The sequence below is a fragment of the Pelodiscus sinensis genome, chromosome 22 (assembly GCF_052426305.1).
Source record: "Pelodiscus sinensis isolate ZL-2025 chromosome 22, ASM5242630v1, whole genome shotgun sequence".
In the NCBI taxonomy this organism is placed as follows: Eukaryota; Metazoa; Chordata; order Testudines; family Trionychidae; genus Pelodiscus; species Pelodiscus sinensis.
In genome coordinates, this window is record NC_143073.1 from 26709514 (window position 1) to 26729656 (window position 20143).

General features: G+C 66.3%; 1 protein-coding gene across 1 annotated transcript; it reads right to left on the reverse strand.

Annotated features, from left to right (window-relative positions):
• Nucleotides 1–329: 329 nt before the first annotated feature.
• LOC102450090 (guanylate-binding protein 3-like) lies at nt 330–19049 on the reverse strand. Its single transcript, XM_089772316.1, has 11 exons — nt 18841–19049; nt 14398–14600; nt 13151–13278; nt 11309–11418; nt 10733–10935; nt 9854–10096; nt 7458–7738; nt 6977–7189; nt 5834–5936; nt 5536–5729; nt 330–4974 (listed from the first exon to the last, which is right to left on the reverse strand). The coding sequence occupies exons 1-11, from the start codon at nt 18963–18965 to the stop codon at nt 4759–4761; spliced, it is 2019 nt and encodes a 672-aa protein (XP_089628442.1). The 5' UTR covers nt 18966–19049; the 3' UTR covers nt 330–4758.
• Between the last annotated feature and the right edge of the window lie 1094 nt (nt 19050–20143).

The window sequence follows — 20143 nt, forward strand, 5'->3', positions numbered from 1 at the left end:
TCTCCGGCACCGCTGTGTGCGCTCAGCACCCGCCTCCTGCGCGGGCCCTGGCTCTCCGGCACCGCTGTGTGCGCTCAGCACCCGCCTCCTGCGCGGGCCCTGGCTCTCCGGCACCGCTGTGTGCGCTCAGCACCCGCCTCCTGCGCGGGCCCTGGCTCTCCGGCACCGCTGTGTGCGCTCAGCACCCGCCTCCTGCGCGGGCCCTGGCTCTCCGGGCACCACGAGCGGCGCGTACAAAGCTTGCAGCGGACCCCGGGCGGGGAGGGGCGGCGAGGGCTTTGGAGGGCGGGTCCGGACTCAAACCGACCCGCACACACTGGAGACCGGGCCGGAGGCAAAAGACCTTTAATAAGGACAAACGCGAAGTCTCCACGTAGGGAGGAACCGCCCGTGTCACACTCAGGGTGGGAAGCGACTGTCTGGGCGGGATCCAGGGCTCAGAGTGGACCATGCGCTGAACAGGAGCCCTCAGTGCAACGCTGCGGCAAAAAAGCAAACGTGATTCCGGCTGCATTCCCGGAGCCACGCGGAGAAGTGGGAGAAGGGCCGGGGAGCCGCACAGCCGAGGAGGGGGCGGGAGCGGAGGGAAGGCTACAAGGCCTGCGCGGGGTTAGTTTGGAGGGGGACCGAGCCGAGACCTGAGAGCTGTTTTGAAGTCTCCAAAGGGGTCCCGGGGGGGGGGGGGGGATCGTTCTCCGTGGCTCTGGGGCAGGACAAGGAGCAAGGGGCTGAGGCTGCAGCCAGCGAGGTTTAGGTCGGACATTGGGAAAAACTTCCCGCCTGCCGGGGGTGAAACTGGAATCAGTTGCCTGGGGGTGGTGGAGCCTCCACCTCTGGGGATGCTGAGGAGCCGCTGGACGCTCTAGCCCAGCCGCTCTTAACCCCACTGCAGCCCGTGCCCCTTTGGGGCTCACAATAGGGGGTCCTCGCCCCTTCTTAAAGCCGTTGAAATAGGTCAGTTCTAGCTCATAAAACTCCGGCGTCTCGCCCCCCCAGGGGGGTGCACGCCAGGGTAAGAACCACTGGGCTGGATGGGGCCGGGTCCTGCCATGGGGGCAGGGAATTGGACTCGGCCGGTTCTGGGGTTCTACGAGCAGCTGCAGGGGGCTCTAGGGGGCCAGGCACCGTCCCAAAGCTGCCCATGGACACCAGTGGGTGAGGACGGGGAGGGGGTCGGCAGATGAGCAGAGCATCCCAGCTCCCCGCCAGCCCCTCCCCTCCCTGGTGTCTCGCTGCCGGACCCGGCCGGCGGGCAGGGCACTTCTGGCCTATTGGGTTTTACGTGAGACCGGCACGGAGCGGGCAGGCTGGCGCGCCGGGGATCACTGCCGGCCTTGCAGCGACTCCCCTGGGAATTTCCCAGCCTGGGCAGAAAGCCCCGGCTTGCAGCTCTGACGAGCCCGGAGTCCACACGCCTGGCCTGGCCTCCCCGGCGATGTTGGCAAAACAGCCCTGATGACCCACCGGTGCCGGCTTGGGTTGCCAGGTGTCCGGGACTGAACCAGACCGGCCGGCGTTTGGTGTTTGGACTTTGTGTCCGGGAAACTTGAGAAAACCCCAGACATAGAAACGTCCGGGATTCTCTAAGGCTACGTCTACACTGGTCCCGATCCTCTGGAAAAAGCGCCCTTTTCCGGAGGGTCTTATTCCTACTTTGAAGTGCTTTGAAGTAGGAATAAGAGCCTCCGGAAAAGGGCACTTTTTCCGGAGGATCGGGGCCAGTGTAGACGCTCTTTTCCGGCTTTTTTAAAAGCTGGAAAAAAGCGGCGGACATTTTTATTTAAATGCCGCGGGGGATATTTAAATCCCCCACGGATTTCCCTACGACGACTAGTGAAATTTACATGCCCCTTCCGGAAAAGGGGCCAGTGTAGACGTAGCCTAACTAAGTGGGTTTGGCTGCTTTTCCCGGGCCTGGCTCCGCGCCCGACAGACGCCCGCTTGGGACACTGGCAAGTAAAGAGGCCGCGTCCGCATTTTGGTCCGACCCCCCGAATCCTCCCCCCTCCTCAGGTCTCCCTGGTTACTTCCTGGTGGGTTTTTTTTGCTCGACAAATTTGTATCCGGTATTTTTTGAAACCATCTGGCAACCCTAGTGCCTGCAGCACCACGAGACGCGCCCCCTGCGTCCTCTGGCAAAACCTGGGGCTCAGAACCCACTAGGGAACCCCGCTGCGGCTCAGCCACGCGCCACCCCCGTGTTCCCCAGAGCCACTGCCCTGCCTCGCGGGAGGGGTCCATTGCCCCAGGAACCCGGGCCCAGAGCCCCTGCTCCGAGCTGAGCGGAGCCGTCGGGTCCTTGCTTGGCCACGGCCCGAGCGGGGCCCGTTCTGGTGCTGCTGGTGGGGACCAGGGAAAGCAATTGGCAAAGTTCAGTGAAAGGGGCCTGGCCCGGGAAGGTTCCGTGCCCCCGCGGCGTCACTCGGCGCTCCCAGGAGCCCAACGGCACCAGAACCGGTTCCATGACGTCAGCGGGGTCAGCGGCTGCCAGTCACGGCGTTCGTGGCCCCCTCCCCTCCCCTCCCCCAGGTGCCCCTGCCTGGCCGTGTGTCCGTGGCCCCCTCCCCTCCCCCGGGTGCCCCTGCCTGGCCGTGTGTCCGTGGCCTCCTCCCCTCCCCCCGGGTGCCCCTGCCTGGCCGTGTGTCCGTGGCCCCCTCCTCTCCCTCGGGTGCCCCTGCCTGGCCGTGTGTCCGTGGCCTCCTCCCCTCCCCCCGGGTGCCCCTGCCTGGCCGTGTGTCCGTGGCCTCCTCCCCTCCCCCCGGGTGCCCCTGCCTGGCCGTGTGTCCGTGGCCGCCTCCCCTCCCCCCGGGTGCCCCTGCCTGGCCGTGTGTCCGTGGCCTCCTCCCCTCCCCCCGGGTGCCCCTGCCTGGCCTTGTGTCCGTGGCCTCCTCCCCTCCCCCCGGGTGCCCCTGCCTGGCCGTGTGTCCGTGGCCCCCTCCTCTCCCTCGGGTGCCCCTGCCTGGCCGTGTGTCCGTGGCCCCCTCCTCTCCCCCGGGTGCCCCTGCCTGGCCATGTGTCCGTGGCCCCCTCCTCTCCCTCGGGTGCCCCTGCCTGGCCGTGTGTCCGTGGCCCCCTCCTCTCCCCCGGGTGCCCCTGCCTGGCCGTGTGTCCGTGGCCCCCTCCTCTCCCTCGGGTGCCCCTGCCTGGCCGTGTGTCCGTGGCCCCCTCCTCTCCCCCGGGTGCCCCTGCCTGGCCGTGTGTCCGTGGCCCCCTCCTCTCCCTCGGGTGCCCCTGCCTGGCCGTGTGTCCGTGGCCCCATCCCCTCCCCCGGGTGCCCCTGCCTGGCCGTGTGTCCGTGGCCCACTCCTCTCTCCCGGGTGCCCCTGCCTGGCCGTGTGTCCGTGGCCCACTCCTCTCCCCCGGGTGTCCCTGCCTGGCCGTGTGTCCGTGGCCCCCTCCCCTCCCTCGGGTGCCCCTGCCTGGCCGTGTGTCCGTGGCCCCCTCCCCTCCCTCGGGTGCCCCTGCCTGGCCGTGTGTCCGTGGCCCCCTCCCCTCCCCCGGGTGCCCCTGCCTGGCCGTGTGTCCGTGGCCCCCTCCCCTCCGCTCGGGTGCCCCTGCCTGGCCGTGTGTCCGTGGCCCTCTGCGGGCGTGGGCGGGGCCTGGCCGGGCGCTGGGCACGCTGCAGGAGCGTGCGAGGTGCTTGGCACAGCCGGGTGCACCTGCGCAGGGGCCGGGCTGGCCTGGCTGTGGTTCTGCACGGACCCCCGGGGGACGGGTGCACAGCAGTGGCTGGCCGTGGCATTCCCGCCGGAGGGAGGGAGGAGAGCAGTGCATCATGGGAGGCTGACGACTTACCCAGAACAATGGCTTTGTCCCGGCGGCTCTTGGGACACGAGCCAGCCTGCCAGTGAGGGGAGGCGGGCGGGGCGGCTACCCACAGTGCCCTGCGGCGAGTGGAAGGCAGCCCCGAGGGCGGGGACACGCCCCCCCTCCCGCCCCCGAGGACGTGCATCTTTGACTTTGGACAACTGGTCGCTAAAAACGTTGCCCGGAATAAATCGGAACTAATGTTCTAGTGCAGCCACACCCTAGTGTGCCTCAGTTTCCCTGTGTGCTGCAGTGTAGCGGGGTGGGGGAGGGGAGCTGTCACTGCAGAGGACCAGGGGTGGGTCCAGCTGGCACGGGGGGGAGGGGCAGAGGACAGAGAACCCAGGCAGCCTGTGTACCTGGGACGGAGGGGGGAGGAGGGGCGGTGGGGGAGGGGCACAGGGGGCTGGGCTGGGGACAAGGAGCAGCCGGGGCCCATGGGGACAGGCAAAGACCCAGCTGGCCCCTGGAGCCCCCTCCGCAGGGGTTAGACACTGACTAAGCCTCCGGTGTGACGGCTGGGAGTCCCCGCAGGCTGGGGGGTGCTGCTCCCTCGGGGGTGGGAGGCCCATCGCCAAGAAACAATGCACCCCCAAGAAGAGCTGTCTTGTGGGGGGCTCCTCCAGGGACCCTCCAGGGCTGGGAGAGACCAGGGCTTGGGAGCCTGTGGCAGGGGACACCAGGGTTAAGGCTGCCTTGGCTCTGAGCCCCTTCACCTTTGCCCTGCCCCACAGATCAGGCCTCTGGGCCCCCTTGGGGGGGGTGAGATGATCCTTCCTAACCCAGCCCATGGGGGGCGAGGGCTGGGAGCCCCCATGGGGCATTTGGAACAAACCAACCCATCGCTGGGTGTTACTGAGCTGCTTGCCAGTGGAGCATCCTGTGGCAGGGGGTTCCGCAGGTGAACAGCAGGCGGCGGTAGAGAAGCAAGTGGGAGGCCCGGGGCCCGCATCAGAACAGACGCCGGAAGAAGTTGGTGGCAGCCCCGATGGCCTTGCCAGCGAAGCCGGGCAGGACAAAGGAGGCCACGTCGCACAGCGTGCCCAGAGCCGACTGCAGCCACGACGGCTTCTGGATCTCCTGGCTCTGCTGCTGCAGATGCTGGATCTCACGCTCCATGCGCTCCGACTCCTTCCGGAACCCCTCCTTCAGCAGGGCCTCCTGCTCCTGGAGGAAAGGGAGCGTGAGGGGACCCCCAGACCTGCCCCACGGACCTGGGGGGTCAGAGCAACAGTGCGGGGCATGGGGGGGTGTCCCTGCGCCCCCTGCTGGAGGAGACAAGCCCCACTCTGGCTATGTCTACACTGCAGAGATTTGCACAGAACCTGGCGGAGCGTGCACACACAAGCGCGTTCTTGCGCAAGAAAAGTCCAGCAGACCGCCAGAAGTCGGGGCTTTTTGCGCAAGAGCGATTCCTCTTTCCACGAGGACTGCGCCTTTCCCGCAAGAGCTCTTGTGCCACGCCGCGTGCGTGGACGGGCACCAGGGGTTTCTTGCACAAGAGAGTGTCCGCACGGCCACGGACGCTCTTGCACAAGAAGCTTGCGGTGTAGACGGAGCCTGGCTGAGCGCCCTGTTCCCCGCTGCGCCCATCCGCAATCCCATCTCGGGGGCATCCGCCGGCGGGCCCACCTAGCCCCGGATCCACCCAGCCCCGGCAGGCTGAGGCGCCCCTGCCCGGGCTGTGCCCACCCTGCCCCCGCAGCCCCACCCACCCTCCCTCGCTACCTTCAGCTTCTGATCCACCATCTTGCCCTGCTCCTCCAGCAGCTTCTCCCTCTCGTCCCCCAGCCTCTGCTCCAGCTGCTGCATGTTCTCCTGGAAGCTGCGCTCCTGGTCTTCCAGCTTCTGCTGCAGCTCAGCCTCCCTCTGCTGCAGGACCTGCTGCTCCCGCTCGGCCGCCTCGGCCCGGGCCTGCTGGGCTGCCGTGGGGAGAGGGTGGGTGGGGCTCAGGGTGGGCTGGCCCGGCTCCGGCGCACTCCCCCCTCCCCCCATGCCCAGCAGCACAACGTCCCCCCGTGGGTACCTGCCATCTCTTTCTGCTTCTCGGTCAGGGCCGCGTCCGCCTGGAGGATGGACTGCGCCATGGCCTCCTTGGCCTGGAGGAACTCCTGCAGCACCGCGTCGGCCTGGGGTGGACAGGGGAGCGGGGTCGGACCATGGACGGTGTCTGGACTGCGGCGCTGGGGAGCAGCCCAGGACTGGCCGTCCGGGGGGGCTTGGACACAGAACCTCTCTCCTCCAAAGGGCACCAGATCCCGGCCAGCCCCAGTTCCCACTCGACACCCTCGGCGCCTTTTCCGGACCCGCGGGGGGCTGAACTCCCGTTTTAAAAGGGCGAGTGGCCCCATTGCAGGGGTGCTAAGCAGCCCCCGGCCGGAAGCCTGGCAGAGAGGCCAAGGGCCGGCTAGGCCATGGGAACCAGGCAGCCGCTGGGCAGCAAGGAGGGCTGGGCTCGCACTCTGGGGGCGATCCAGGAGTTGAATGTCAGGGACTCTGAGCCCTGATTCCAAGAGGCCTTCCCCGGCTGCACGAGGCTCACGCACACACAGAGCCGGCTCCAGCCTCCTCCTACCTTCACCCCCTTCCCCGGCTGCACGAGGCTCACGCACACACAGAGCCGGCTCCAGCCTCCTCCTACCTTTACCCCCTTCCCCGGCTGCACGAGGCTCACGCACACACAGAGCCGGCTCCAGCCTCCTCCTACCTTCACCCCCTTCCCCGGCTGCACGAGGCTCACGCGCACACAGAGCCGGCTCCAGCCTCCTCCTACCTTCACCCCCTTCCCCGGCTGCACAAGGCTCACGCACACACAGAGCCGGCTCCAGCCTCCTCCTACCTTCACCCCCTTCCCCGGCTGCACGAGGCTCACGCACACACAGAGCCGGCTCCAGCCTCCTCCTACCTTTACCCCCTTCCCCGGCTGCACGAGGCTCACGCACACACAGAGCCGGCTCCAGCCTCCTCCTACCTTTACCCCCTTCCCCGGCTGCACGAGGCTCACGCACACACAGAGCCGGCTCCAGCCTCCTCCTACCTTTACCCCCTTCCCCGGCTGCACGAGGCTCACGCACACACAGAGCCGGCTCCAGCCTCCTCCTACCTTTACCCCCTTCCCCGGCTGCACGAGGCTCACGCACACACAGAGCCGGCTCCAGCCTCCTCCTACCTTCACCCCCTTCCCCGGCAGCTGCCGGTATCTCTCCACCATCTCCTGCCGGTCATCCAGGAAGCGCTGGTAGCCCCCGGGCACCGCGTAGACGCTCTGGCCTATCCGGTCATCCAGCTCATCCCACAGCTCCAGCAGGACGGCCGTGCAGCGGTCCGAGGACGCCTGCTCATTGCGCTCGAAGAGCCGCTGCTTCTGCTCCTCCATGTGGCGCTGCCGGGGGCACAGACAGGGCCGGGGTGAGGCAGGGTGGGGGTACAGCGGGGGCAGGGACTGATGAGGGCAAGGGTGTGAGCCCATCCGCAAGAGCCCGGGGCTGGAGATCCGGCTGGGTCCTGGCATCTCAGGTCTCCAGCTACGCAGGGGCTGGGCGGGGGGTTTCGTGGGGAAGGGGTCAGAGCCCAGAAGATCCCCAGCCCTGCCCACCCTGCAGAGGGGCAGCTGTCCCATAGCCCCCCAGGGCGGGTGTGAGAGGCCGTACCATGAGCTCCCCTTGGAAGAGGCGGTCGTCGTCCTTGAAGGCGCGGGCCATGAACACCCGCAGGGCCTCCCGCTCGCACTGCGCATGCAGCTCCAGCAGCTCCGCCACGCTCTCCGTGGGCAGCGCCGCCCGCCGCTCCAGCAGCCCCTCGTAGGCAGCCACGGCCTCGCCCACCGCCGCCGAGTTCTCCATCTGCGCCAGGGCCAGCACCGCACTCTCCAGGCAGGGCACCGCCCCGCTGCGGATGGCGTCCACGTAGGTCACCGCCAGGGTCCCCAGCACTGCCGGAGGGGAGGGTCAGCACCAGGCGCCCAGCGGGGCCGGGGGGAGGGGCAGCGCCAGGCGCCCAGCGGGGCCGGAGGGGAGGGGCAGCGCCAGGCGCCCAGCGGGGCCAGAGGAGAGGGGCAGCGCCAGGCGCCCAGCGGGGCCGGAGAGGAGGGGCAGCGCCAGGTCCCCAGCACTGCCGGAGAGGAGGGTCAGTGCCAGGCGCCCAGCGGGGCCGGAGGGGAGGGGCAGCGCCAGGCGCCCAGCGGGGCCGGAGGGGAGGGGCAGCGCCAGGCGCCCAGCGGGGCCGGAGAGGAGGGTCAGTGCCAGGCGCCCAGCGGGGCCGGAGGGGAGGGGCAGCGCCAGGCGCCCAGCGGGGCCGGAGGGGAGGGTCAGCGCCAGGCGCCCAGCGGGGCCGGAGGGGAGGGTCAGCGCCAGGCGCCCAGCGGGGCCGGAGGGGAGGGGCAGCGCCAGGCGCCCAGCGGGGCCGGAGGGGAGGGGCAGCGCCAGGCGCCCAGCGGGGCCGGAGGGGAGGGTCAGCGCCAGGCGCCCAGCGGGGCCGGAGGGGAGGGGCAGCGCCAGGCGCCCAGCGGGGCCGGAGAGGAGGGTCAGTGCCAGGCGCCCAGCGGGGCCGGAGGGGAGGGTCAGCGCCAGGCGCCCAGCGGGGCCGGAGGGGAGGGTCAGCGCCAGGCGCCCAGCGGGGCCGGAGGGGAGGGGCAGCGCCAGGCGCCCAGCGGGGCCGGAGGGGAGGGGTAGCGCCAGGCGCCCAGCGGGGCCGGAGGGGAGGGGCAGCGCCAGGCGCCCAGCGGGGCCGGGGGGAGGGGCAGCGCCAGGCGCCCAGCGGGGCCGGAGGGGAGGGGCAGCGCCAGGCGCCCAGCGGGGCCGGGGGGAGGGGCAGCGCCAGGCGCCCAGCGGGGCCGGAGGGGAGGGGCAGTGCCAGGTGCCCAGCGGGGCCGGAGGGGAGGGGCAGCGCCAGGCGCCCAGCGGGGCCGGGGGGAGGGGCAGCGCCAGGCGCCCAGCGGGGCCGGGGGGAGGGGCAGCGCCGGGGGTGGGGATGCTCTGATGCCCACCCCCACCTCGATACTAAAGTACCAGGAGACAGGGAGCTAAGCCTGAGCAGACAAAGATCCAGGTCAGTCGATTGGCTCCTTCCTGCCTTACCAGCCTGGCTACTGACTTGGATCTTTGTCTGCTCAGGCTTAGCTCCCTGTCTGCTGGTACTTTAGTATCGAGGTGGGGGTGGGCGACAGAGCATCCCCCCCCCCATTTCTTTCAAGTTTTCTGACCCCTACTCGCAGCTCCCCTGAAGAAGGGGCCGTGGCCCCGAGAGCTCAGGATCCCCCCGACAGGTTTTGTGAGTCTAGAAAGCGCTGCCAGACCATTTGCTGCTCTTTGTTTCTGCACCAGACACCTCGGCCGCCCCTGCACACCCTGCCCTAGGATGGGCACCAGAGACGGCCAAGCGGGCGGTTTGTAACGTCTCTGCTCGGAGCCGGCGTCGAGCGCCGGGCGCGTGACGTGTTCCCCTCCACAGCCCGACTCGCCGCCTTTCCTCTGTCGCTAATCAACCTCTCCATTGGCGACCGGCCCAGCGGGCTCTTGGGTGAGATCCGGAGTGAACTGACCGGGGCTCGGGGGCTGCTTCTCTGGGGCCGGGAGGACCCGTCCGGGGAGGTGAGCTGGGTTCTAGAACCCTCCCGTGTCAGGCCCGGGGCTGACTGGGGCACAGGGGGAGCCGGGGTGGCCGAGGGGTTTTGCTCGTGAGGTTCCTGCTGGCCGGGTGGGCAGGTGAAGCGCTCGGTGGGGCTGGCGTGTGGCCTGGGAGGTCTCCAGTCTGGGGCTGTACGGAGCCCTGGTTCTGAGCAACTCGCCCTGAGCGGTGCCCTCGGCGGTGCCCAGACCCGGCCCGGCCCGACACCAGGCCCCCCATTCCCCTCCCCCCGAGGCTCTAGCCAGAACTGCCCTGTCGGCTCCACCCAACGCTGATTTTCCAGCGCCCTTTCTATTCACTCTCCCCCAGAGCTGGGCGCAGGCTCCTCCCCCCAGTGCCAGCCACGGGGGAAGCCTCCCCATCTCAGCTTGTCCTGCCCAGCACCCCACAAGCCCCCGACCCCAGGGCTCCCGACACTCACTGGCCCCGGTCACCACGTGACCGCCCGGGAGGGTCTTGGGCTGCGACGTCTCCCAGACGTGGCGGCAGAACCGGTCCCCCTGCTCCCGGAACTCGGGCTCCAGCTGGTCCTCCCGCAGCTCCTCCAGCCGGGGCAGGTCCTTCCTGCTGGCCGGCTGGACGAAGACGAAGCATTTCCGGGCCGGGAAGAACTGGCGGATGCACTCGCGGGGCAGGTTGTGGAGCTGAGCTCGCTGGCTGCTGCCTGGGGAGGAGACGGAAGCTGGGCACCAGCCCTGTGCCGACAGGCGGCTGCTTCTGGGGGGGTCGCAACCCTGTGCCTACAGGTGGCTGCTTCTGGGGGGTCGCAACCCTGTGCCGACAGGCGGCTGCTTCTGGGGGGTCGCAACCCTGTGCCTACAGGCGGCTGCTTCTGGGGGGTCGCAACCCTGTGCCAACAAGTGGCTGCTTCTGGGCATGGCAACCCTGTGCCGACAGGCGGCTGCTTCTGGGGGGTCGCAATCCTGTGCCAACAAGTGGCTGCTTCTGGGCATGGCAACCCTGTACCGACAGGCGGCTGCTTCTGGGGGGTCGCAACCCTGTGATGAGAGGCGGCTGCTTCTGGGGAGTCGCAATGGCTATTGGATAGTTCCCTGAGCACTGAGGAAGCAGCTAGAATGAGTCTGGGAAGCAAACACCCCGACTCCCAGGGATTGGTAACACCCGTGGGGTGTCAAGGGCTTGGGTTTATGCCGCTAGGAAAAGTCACCCCTCCATACACCCTGCCCCACAGCACCCCTGTTACCTCCGTGCCTGCCCGGGGAGAGCCCCCACCCTCCCCCTGCAGCACAGCGCGCCCTAGTGCCACACTGGGGCCATGGATCCAGCACCGCTCCCCTACCAGGCTTTAGTTTCAGGCCATTCTCCAGGTACTCGTCCTCGGTGATCGGCCGCCCGTCCAGCTCCAGCTGCAGCGTGAAATCCCGCACTGCCCACACGAAGGCCGGGAAGAACCGCACGAACTCGGCCGAATCCTCCCGCTCCTGCCGGCCGCCCTCGCCTGCCGCCTTCACCTTGATGCGCTCTGACAGCTCCGACACGTAGCTGGGGGCGGCTAAGGAACCTGAGGTGCAGCGCCCCCTGCGGGGGGTCCCGCTCCCTCAGGGCCCCCCAACCCGCCAGCGACAGGGGTGCCCAAGGGACCAGGGGGAAGGGAGGATGTGCCAGCACAACCCTCAGGAGAAGGGATCAGACCCATCACATCTGGGGGCCTCTGCACGTAATGGAGCAATTCCGCCGGCTGGTGGCAGTAGTGGGTTGTTACCCCTGGTGTGGAGCACCCACTAGAGGGGTCATGGTGCACCCCCTGTGCCACAGTCATGATTTCGCTGGGGGTGCAGCATTTGCATGGAACCTTGGGGGGGCCCCCACCCTGGGGACATGCCCGCCCCCCAACCCTGGCCCCCTGCAAGGATACTGCAGCTGGTCCAGGGCGTACTGGTCGATGGTCCCTTTGCTGTTGTAGACCAGGGTGCTGCTGAGCAGCACGGCCAGGGAGAAGATCCACGTGTCGTTCTTGGTGTCGCCCTGGAACAACACCCCCCGTCACCGTCCCGAGCACGGCCCAGCCGCAGCGCTCACAGCCGGATCGCCAGCCCCACCGCACAGGTGGGGAAACTGAGGCACAGAGGGGTGGCCGAGCCCAGACGTCCAGTGGACCAGCCCCCAGCTCTGCAGAGTCCCAGGCCAGAGTGAATTTCCCCCTCTCGCAGCTCAGGCCCGTGTGACGCAGTGGGGGATGGGTTGGCTCCTCTCGTCCCCATAGTCACACTGGTGTGTATTCACTCGGTTTGCTTTGTTGTGTTGTGGGTGATCCTGCTGTGCGGGGCTCTGCGGGGGGTGTGTGTGTGTGTGTGTGTGTGTGTGTGTGTGTGTGTGTGTGTGTGTGTGTGTGTGTGTGTGTGTGTGTGTGTGTGTGTGCGCGCGCCTCAGTTTCCCCGGGCACTGCAGCACGATCTGCACGAGGAGGAGGAGACCGGGCAGGACTCACTGGGGAAGTAGGTTCAGTCTCTCCCGGCCTGAGGCCCAGGTGACAGCCGATAGCGCCTGGGGGCTGGGAAGCAGGACAAAGCAAGGGGCAGAGATGCCTCCAAGCTGGGGAACCAGTAGCTGGTGGGGGAGTTGAGATTTTGGGCTGGCTTAGGGAGGGGGGAGTCTGGCTGGCTTGGGGGTCCGGGCAGGGGCTCGGATCTGGGGCTCTGGGTCCCCTAACCCCAAGCCAGATGGTCCTGGCTGCGCCTGGTTCCTGTCACACGTCTGAGCTGTGCTGTGTCCCTGGGACCCAATAGACCTTCTCTTCTACCTGCCGCCTGAGAGTCCCACCTGGCCGCGGGTGGGGGGGCAGGGCCCGGGGCCTCCCCCACCCTGTGACCCCCAGATCCCGGAGGCGCCTGAGGGGTGAGACGCGCCCACTTCGCCCTGCTCAGGTCCGGACCCTGTGGGGTCCCCGGCGGCACCCACAAGTCTGTCTTCGCGGCAATGCCCAGCCCCATATATCGCTGGGTAGGCACCAGGCAGCTCGCAGCTGGCATCGAGCGGGGCCCCCAGCGGGGTCTGCCCCCCCAGCAGGAGCGCGGGAACCGGAGCTGCATGGCCCAGGGCTTAGCTCTCCCAGCGAGATGCTCGGGAGTGGGACTGTGCTACAGCCACAGGCTGGGGGGGCGGCCTTGCTCTGCTCCCCCCCTGCCAGGGCCGGCCCCTGCCTCACCCCACTAGCCCCCAGGCCGCTGTCCTTGGAAGAAGGGGGGTGAAGCGGGGGAGGGAGGGGAGAGGCCTGGCTGGGGGGTTTTGTCCCAACCCTTCCCAGGCCGGGGATGGTTAACGTGGCGGGTGCCCCCCCTCCGGGCCCCGCCTCACCAGGCGCCTGTTTATGGTCACGTTCCCTTCGGCAGGCAGGGTGGGGAAACCGAGTCGAGGCTCACGGGGGGCCTCGGAGCAGCCGGGATTAGAGCCCGGCTCTCGGGAATGGCGGGTTGCGCGTGGCCCGGAGCCAGTCACGGTGCCCTGTTCCCGCCTGGGCCCCTTCGCCCACTTTGACTTTTCAGCACCATTTGGGGCGGGAAAAATCTCTGAGATTTCTCGCGTGTCCAGCCGGGCCCTGGGCCCCCTTCCCGGCCTTGGCACTGCCCATCGGGGGCACCAGCCCCACAGCCGACGGCCCCACCCTCTTTCCCAGCATGCAGTGCCCTGCATACGAGTCCCAGCAGCCCCGCGTGTCCATGGGGAGCCCCCCTGCTCTGCAAACGCTGCCCCCCCTCACCTTCTCCACGTCGCCCAGCCCCTCGGTGTCCAGCAGCACCAGGGCGTGGCCGGCCCGGCGGGGGTGGGGCAGGACCCACATCCAGATGCCCTTGGTGTGCGACTGGACGGTGGAGCCCAGCGAGAACCCTGCGGAGAGAGGGGAGGGGCTGGGACAGGCGCAGAGCGAGGGAACCCGGGGCCCTGGCCCCCAGCCCCCTCTAACCACTAGACCCCACTCCCCTCCCAGCCCCCACAGCCACTAGACCCCACACCCCGCCCAGCCCCCCTAACCACTAGACCCCACTCCCCTCCCAGCCCCCCTAACCACTAGACCCCACTCCCCTCCCAGCCCCCCTAACCACTAGACCCCACACCCCGCCCAGCCCCCCAACCACTAGACCCCACTCCCCTCCCAGCCCCCACAGCCACTAGACCCCACTCCCCTCCCAGCCCCTCTAACCACTAGACCCCACTCCCCTCCCAGCCCCCTCTAACCACTAGACCCCACACCCCTCCCAGCCCCCCTAACCACTAGACCCCACACTCCTCCCTGCCCCCTCTAACCACTAGACCCCACTGCCTTCCCAGCCCCCCCATCACTAGACCCCACTGCCCTCCCAGCACCAAGGACAGCACCCAGGAGTCCTGGCTCCCAGCCCCTACTAACCACTAGACCCCACTCCCCTCCCAGCCCCCCAACCACTAGACCCCACTCCCCTCCCAGCCCCCTCTAACCACTAGACCCCACTGCCCTCCCAGCCCCCCTAACCACTAGACCCCACTGCCCTCTAACCATGAGACCCTACTGCCCTCCCAGCACCAGGGACAGCACCCAGGAGTCCTGGCTCCCAGCCCCCCTAACCACTAGACCCCACTCCCCTCCCAGCCCCCTCTAACCACTAGACCCCACTGCCCTCCCAGCCCCCCTAACCACTAGACCCCACTGCCCTCTAACCATGAGACCCCACTGCCCTCCCAGCACCAAGGACAGCACCCAGGAGTCCTGGCTCCCAGCCCCCCTAACCACTAGACCCCACTCCCCTCCCAGCCCCCTCTAACCACTAGACCCCACTGCCCTCCCAGCCCCCCTAACCACTAGACCCCACTGCCCTCTAACCATGAGACCCTACTGCCCTCCCAGCACCAGGGACAGCACCCAGGAGTCCTGGCTCCCAGCCCTTACTAACCACTAGACCCTACTGCCCTCCCAGCACAAGGGCTAGAACCCAGGGTCCGGGGCCCCAGGGCTGGGCCCACGTCTCTCACCCGTTGTCCTGCCGGCCAGTTTGTTCATGAGGTAGGACTTGCCGGTGCGGTACAGCCCGGCGATCGACACCACCACCACGGGCTGGGCGATCTCCTCCAGCACCCGCAGCGCCTCCTGCTGCACCCGCAGCTCCCCCCCGGGGCTGTTCTCGATCAGGCAGACGGGGGCCGGCATGGGAAACTCCATCGTGTGGGGCAGGGGGCTGCGGGCACAGAGCGGACAGGGTCAGTGGGGGGTGGGGACACAGGGCCCCTCTCACATAAGAACATAAGAACAGCTGTACTGGGTCAGACCAAAGGTCCATCTAGCCCAGTAGCCTGTCTGCCCACAGTGGCCAGCGCCAGGTGCCCCAGAGAGAGTGGACTGAAGACAATGATCAAGAGATTTGTCTCCTGTCATCCCTCTCCAGCATCTGACAAACAGAGGCCAAGGACACCATTTTATCCCCTAGCTAATAGCCTTTTATGGACCTAACCTCCAGGAAATTATCTAGCTTCTCTTTAAACTCTATTATAGTCCTGCCCTTCACCGCCTCCTCTGGCGAGGAGTTCCACAGGTTTCCATGCAGCTTGCAGGGATTTGGCTCTAGTCACTGTGCCTTTTAATTTCTGTTTAACTAACCTCCTCATTTTTGTGTAATTCCCCTTTTTGAAATTAAATGCCAGGGTGCTGGACTGCTTAGGTGTTCTTCCCACCACACGAATGTTGAATGTTATTATATTATGGTCACTATTCCCAAGCGGTCCGGTAACGGTTATCTCCTGGACCTGATCCTGCACTCCACTCAGGACTAAATCGAGAATTGCCTCTGCCCTTGTGGGTTCCTGCACCAGCTGCTCCAAGAAGCAGTCATTTAAGCCATTGAGAAATTTTATCTCCGCTTCTCTTCCTGAGGTGACATGTATCCAGTCAATATGGGGGTAATTAAAATCCCCCGTTATTATAGAGTTCTCTATTTTGGTAGCCTCTCTAATCTCCCTCCGCATTTCAATGTCAGTATCGCTGTCCTGGTCAGGTGGTCGGTAATATATCCCTACTGCTAATGTCTTATTATTGGAGCATGGAATTACTATCCATAGCAATTCTAGTGAACATGTTGATTCACTTAATATTTTTATTTTATTTGATTCTACATTATCTTTCACATACAGTGCCACTCCGCCACCCACCCGGCCTGCTCTATCCTTTCTATTTATTTTATATCCCGGTATGATTGTGTCCCACAGATTTTCCTCATTCCCCCAGGTTTCAGTGATGCCTATTATGTCAATCTCCTCATTTAATACGAGTTGCTCTAGTTCACCCATCGTATTAGTCAGACTCCTAGCATTTGTGTACAAGCACTTTACAAATTTGCCACTGCTTATTTGTCTGCCCTTCCCTGATGCATTGGATTCCTTTGTATGTGATTGTTTGCCTGCTCTGGCCCATGGGTTGCCCTCTCCCCTCCTCTCTTTCTGACTACAGCTTAGAGAATCTCTATCAATGGATTCTCCTCTAAGAGAAGTCTCCCTCCGATTTACGTGCATCTCCGCACCAATCGGCTTTCCCCCATCTCTTAGTTTAAAAACTGCTCTACGGCCTTTTTAATGTTTAGTGCCAGCAGTCTGGTTCCACCCTGGTTTAGGTGGAGCCCATCCTTCCTGTATAGGCTCCCCCTCTCCCAGAAGTGTCCCCAGTTCCTAATAAATCTAAACCCCTCTTCCCTACACCATTGTCTCATCCACGCATTGAGACTCTGAAGCTCCACCTGCCTACCTGGCCCTGCGCGTGGAACTGGAAGCATTTCTGAGAATGCCACCAGAGAGGTCCTGGATTTCAGTCTCTTTCCTAGCAACCTAAATTTGGCCTCCAGGACATCTCTCCTACCCTTCCCTTTGTCATTGGTACCTACATGTACTATGACCACCAGCTCCTCCCCAGCACTACACATTAGTCTGTCTAGATGCCTCGAGAGATCCGCAACCTTCGCACCAAGCAGGCAAGTGACCCTACGGTTCTCCCGGTCATCACAAACCCAACTATCTATGTGTCTAACGATCGAATCACCCACTACTAATACCTGCCTCTTCCTAACTGGCATCCCCTCCCCCTCAGAGGTATCCTCAGTGCGAGAGGATACCGCAGCATCCTCTGGGAGGAGGGTCCCAACTACGGGATGGTTTCCCTCTGCTCCCATTGAATGCTCTGTTCCCTTGAGACTTTCATCCTCCTTAAGAGCACTGGGGCTCTCAGACTGGAGGTGGGACAGTACTACAGTGTCCCGGAAAGTCTCATCAACATAGCTCTCTGCCTCCCTTAGCTCCTCCAGTTCAGCCACCCTGGCCTCCAAAGCCCGAACTCGGTCTCTGAGGGTCAGGAGCTCCTTGCATCGGGTGCACACATACGCCACCCGCCCACAGGGCAGGTAATCATACATGTTACACTCGACGCAATAAACAGGATAGCCCCCACTCTGCTGCTGGGCTTCTCTCTCCATTTTTCTAATGAACAAGTTTAAGTATAAACTGGGCTTCTTATTAAACCTCTGGAATATAGATGATTATATGAGTTGGCTACGTCTACACTGGCATGATTTTCCAGAAATGCTTAAAACGGAACAGTTTTCCGTTATAAGTATTTCCGGAAAAAGCGCGTCTACATTGGCAGGACGCTTTTCCGGAAAAGGACTTTTGCCCGAACGGGAGCAGCATAGTTTTTCCTGAAAAGCACTGATGATTTTACAGCAGGTCGTCAGAGCTTTTCTGGAAATTCAAGGGGCCAGTGTAGACAGCTGGCAAGGTATTCCGGAAAAGCGGCTGATTTTCTGGAATAAGCGGCCAGTGTAGACACAGCCGACATGTTTTGAAGGTCAGAAGTCAGTAGAGCCCCCTAAACTCCCTGGTGGCTGAGTCACAGGCTCATATAGCTCTGGTAGCCCCTCCCCCTGCCTGAGGCTCAGCCAATTAACAGAGGCTTCTAGATTTCAACCCTTTTAGAAGCTCCTTCGAACAAACCAACCAGACAGACAGACACAAGCTCAGCACCGGCAATACCCCCCCCCCCCCTCGCACAGCCCCTTACCGCAAGGGTCCCCTTTTCACTTCTCTTTTACCTGGAGAACTCGCTCTCCAAACCCCGGCAGCTGCCCCTCACCCGTGTATGGACCCCGAGAACCCCCGGCCCGGGCCCCATCATCGCACCAGACTTGGCTCCTAGTCCTCCGGCGACCAGCCGCAGCCCCGGGGCTCCTCACCCCGCCCCAGCGCAGGGCCTGGCCCCTCGCTCTGCACATGGCACCCCCGAGCCATCCCCCTGCGCTGGCCGTCCGGCCCTGGGACGCGGCTCCGGTGCTGGGCCCCTGGGCCCCCCAGACCGCCAGCCAGCTGCACTGCGAATTCCACACCCATGCTCGGGGCCAGGTCGGCCATGGACGTGCTCAGACATTGCCGGCTCCAGTGACCCCTGCCCACCAGTAACCCCTGCGGACAGCCCCCCCCGGCAACCCCCCACTAACTCCTGCGGACAGCCCCTCCCCAGCAACCCCCCACTAACCCCTGCGGACAGCCCCTCCCCAGCAACCCCCCACTAACCCCTGCGGACAGCCCCCCCCCGGCAATCCCCCACTAACCCCTGCGGACAGCCCCTCCCCCCAGCAACCCCCCACTAACCCCTGCGGACAGCCCCCCCGGGAACCCCCCACTAACCCCTGCGGACAGCCCCCCCCCGGCAACCCCCCACTAACCCCTGCGGACAGCCCCCCCCGGCAACCCCCCACTAACCCCTGCGGACAGCCCCCCCGGGAACCCTCCACTAACCCCTGCGGACAGCCCCCCCGGCAACCCCCCAGTAACCCCTGCGGACAGCCCCTCCCCAGCAACCCCCCACTAACCCCTGCGGACAGCCCCTCCCCAGCAACCCCCCACTAACCCCTGCAGACAGCCCCCCCCCGGCAACCCCCCACTAACCCCTGCGGACAGCCCCCCCCGGCAACCCCCCACAACCCCTGCGGACAGCCCCCCCCCCGGCAACTCCCCACTAACCCCTGCGAACAGTCCCCCCCCCCCCAGCAACCCCCCACAACCCCTACGAACAGCCCCCCCCCCGGCAACCCCCCACTAACCCCTGCGGACAGCCCCCCCCCCCCGGAAACCCCCCACTAACCCCTACGGACAGCCCCCCCCCCCGGGAACCCCCCACTAACCCCTACGGACAGCCCCCCCCGGCAACCCCCCACTAACCCCTACGGACAGCCCCCCCCGGCAACCCCCCACTAACCCCTGCGGACAGCCCCCCCCCGGCAACCCCCCACTAACCCCTACGGACAGCCCCCCCCCGGCAACCCCCCACTAACCCCTGCGGACACCCCCCTGCAAACAGCCCGCGGCAGCGCCCTCCCGAGCCGGCTGTCCCGGGCCCGGCCCCTGACCCGCGGGACGCTCCCGGCCCCGCTCCGCTCCTACCTGCCGCGCTGCGGACGCAGGTCTCGGCCCCGGGGCCGGCTCAGATGGAAAGTGAAAGTCGAGGGCGGCGGCGTCACCGCTTCAGAGCCCGGCGGGTCCCGCCTGCTCGGCCGGGACGGGCCCATCCCTGCCCCGGGACCCCCGTTTACACCGGCTCGGCTCCAGCCCCCTGGGGCGACCCCGGCTCCGGCCAGTCTGAGCTGGGAACACCCCCCCCCCCCCAGCCCAGGCGTGCCAGCTCCCCCCAGCCCTCAGTCAGTGCTGGCCCCAGTGCAGCGCTAGGGGGTGCAGGGGGGTCAGGGGGCTCCGTGGGGTGCCAAGCTGCAGAGAGCCAGAATGGGGCTCACTGGGGGGTGTTGGGACCCCAGCCGACCAAGGATGGTGGGTTCGTGCTTCACCCAACGAGAGACGATTTATACTGGGAGAAGGGAAACTGAGGCACGAGTGTGGGGCAAAGGCTGGATCTGAGCTTGGACATGACCCCCCCCACCGCACTGGGGCTCATCTCTGCCCCCTAAGCAGGGGGCAGCAGGAACTTTGCAGCCTTGCGGGAAGCCCCTCTGCGGGGCGCTGTGCGTGCTGTGTGCCATGGCCCCTGTACTGCCAGTGGCTGCGTCCACGCGGGGAAACCCAGCGCGGCCAGTCCAGGCTTAAACAGCCTGGAGACCCGGCCCCAGGGCCCCGACCGGCTGGGCTCAGCGGCTCGGAGGTTCACCCCCTCCCCCACCCGGTTTCCCGGAATTGGCCCCAGGCTCCGGCTGCTGCTTTCTGTTTCCGCCGGCTGTGCAGAGTATTTTGAGCCGCCTGACTCAGACTGTCCCCCTGCAACACCCCACCCGCGGCGGAATGAGTCAGCGCTCCGACAGTTCCTGAAAACAGCCGCAGCCCGGGGCCCGGGAGCAACGCTGGGACCTGCGCGGGGTCACCAGCCACCCGTGCAGTCGATACGGAGTGGGGGGGGGACCAGCCGTCTCCGCCCAGCCTGCTCCTGATGCTGCTGGCCAGAGGCCCCGGGGGACAGAGCTGGGGGGTGGCACCAGGACCCCTGGGCTCTCTCCTGGCTCTGGGAGGCTGGGGGGCCTGGACCCAGAGGTGTTCAGCTCCCTCCAGGCGGGTTCCTCCTGCTCCCTGGGCCGGCTGGGACGCGCCCCGAGGCGCCAGAGACGGATCCTGGGGAGGAAAGTGTCCGCAGGCCCCAGGCGCTGTCCATCCCCACCCTGCTGCAGCCGCCCGCCGGGCTCGGGGGCAGGGTCTGACTCGCTCTGCGGCGTCCCTGGCGCCAGCCCGGGCGGAGCTGTGCCTG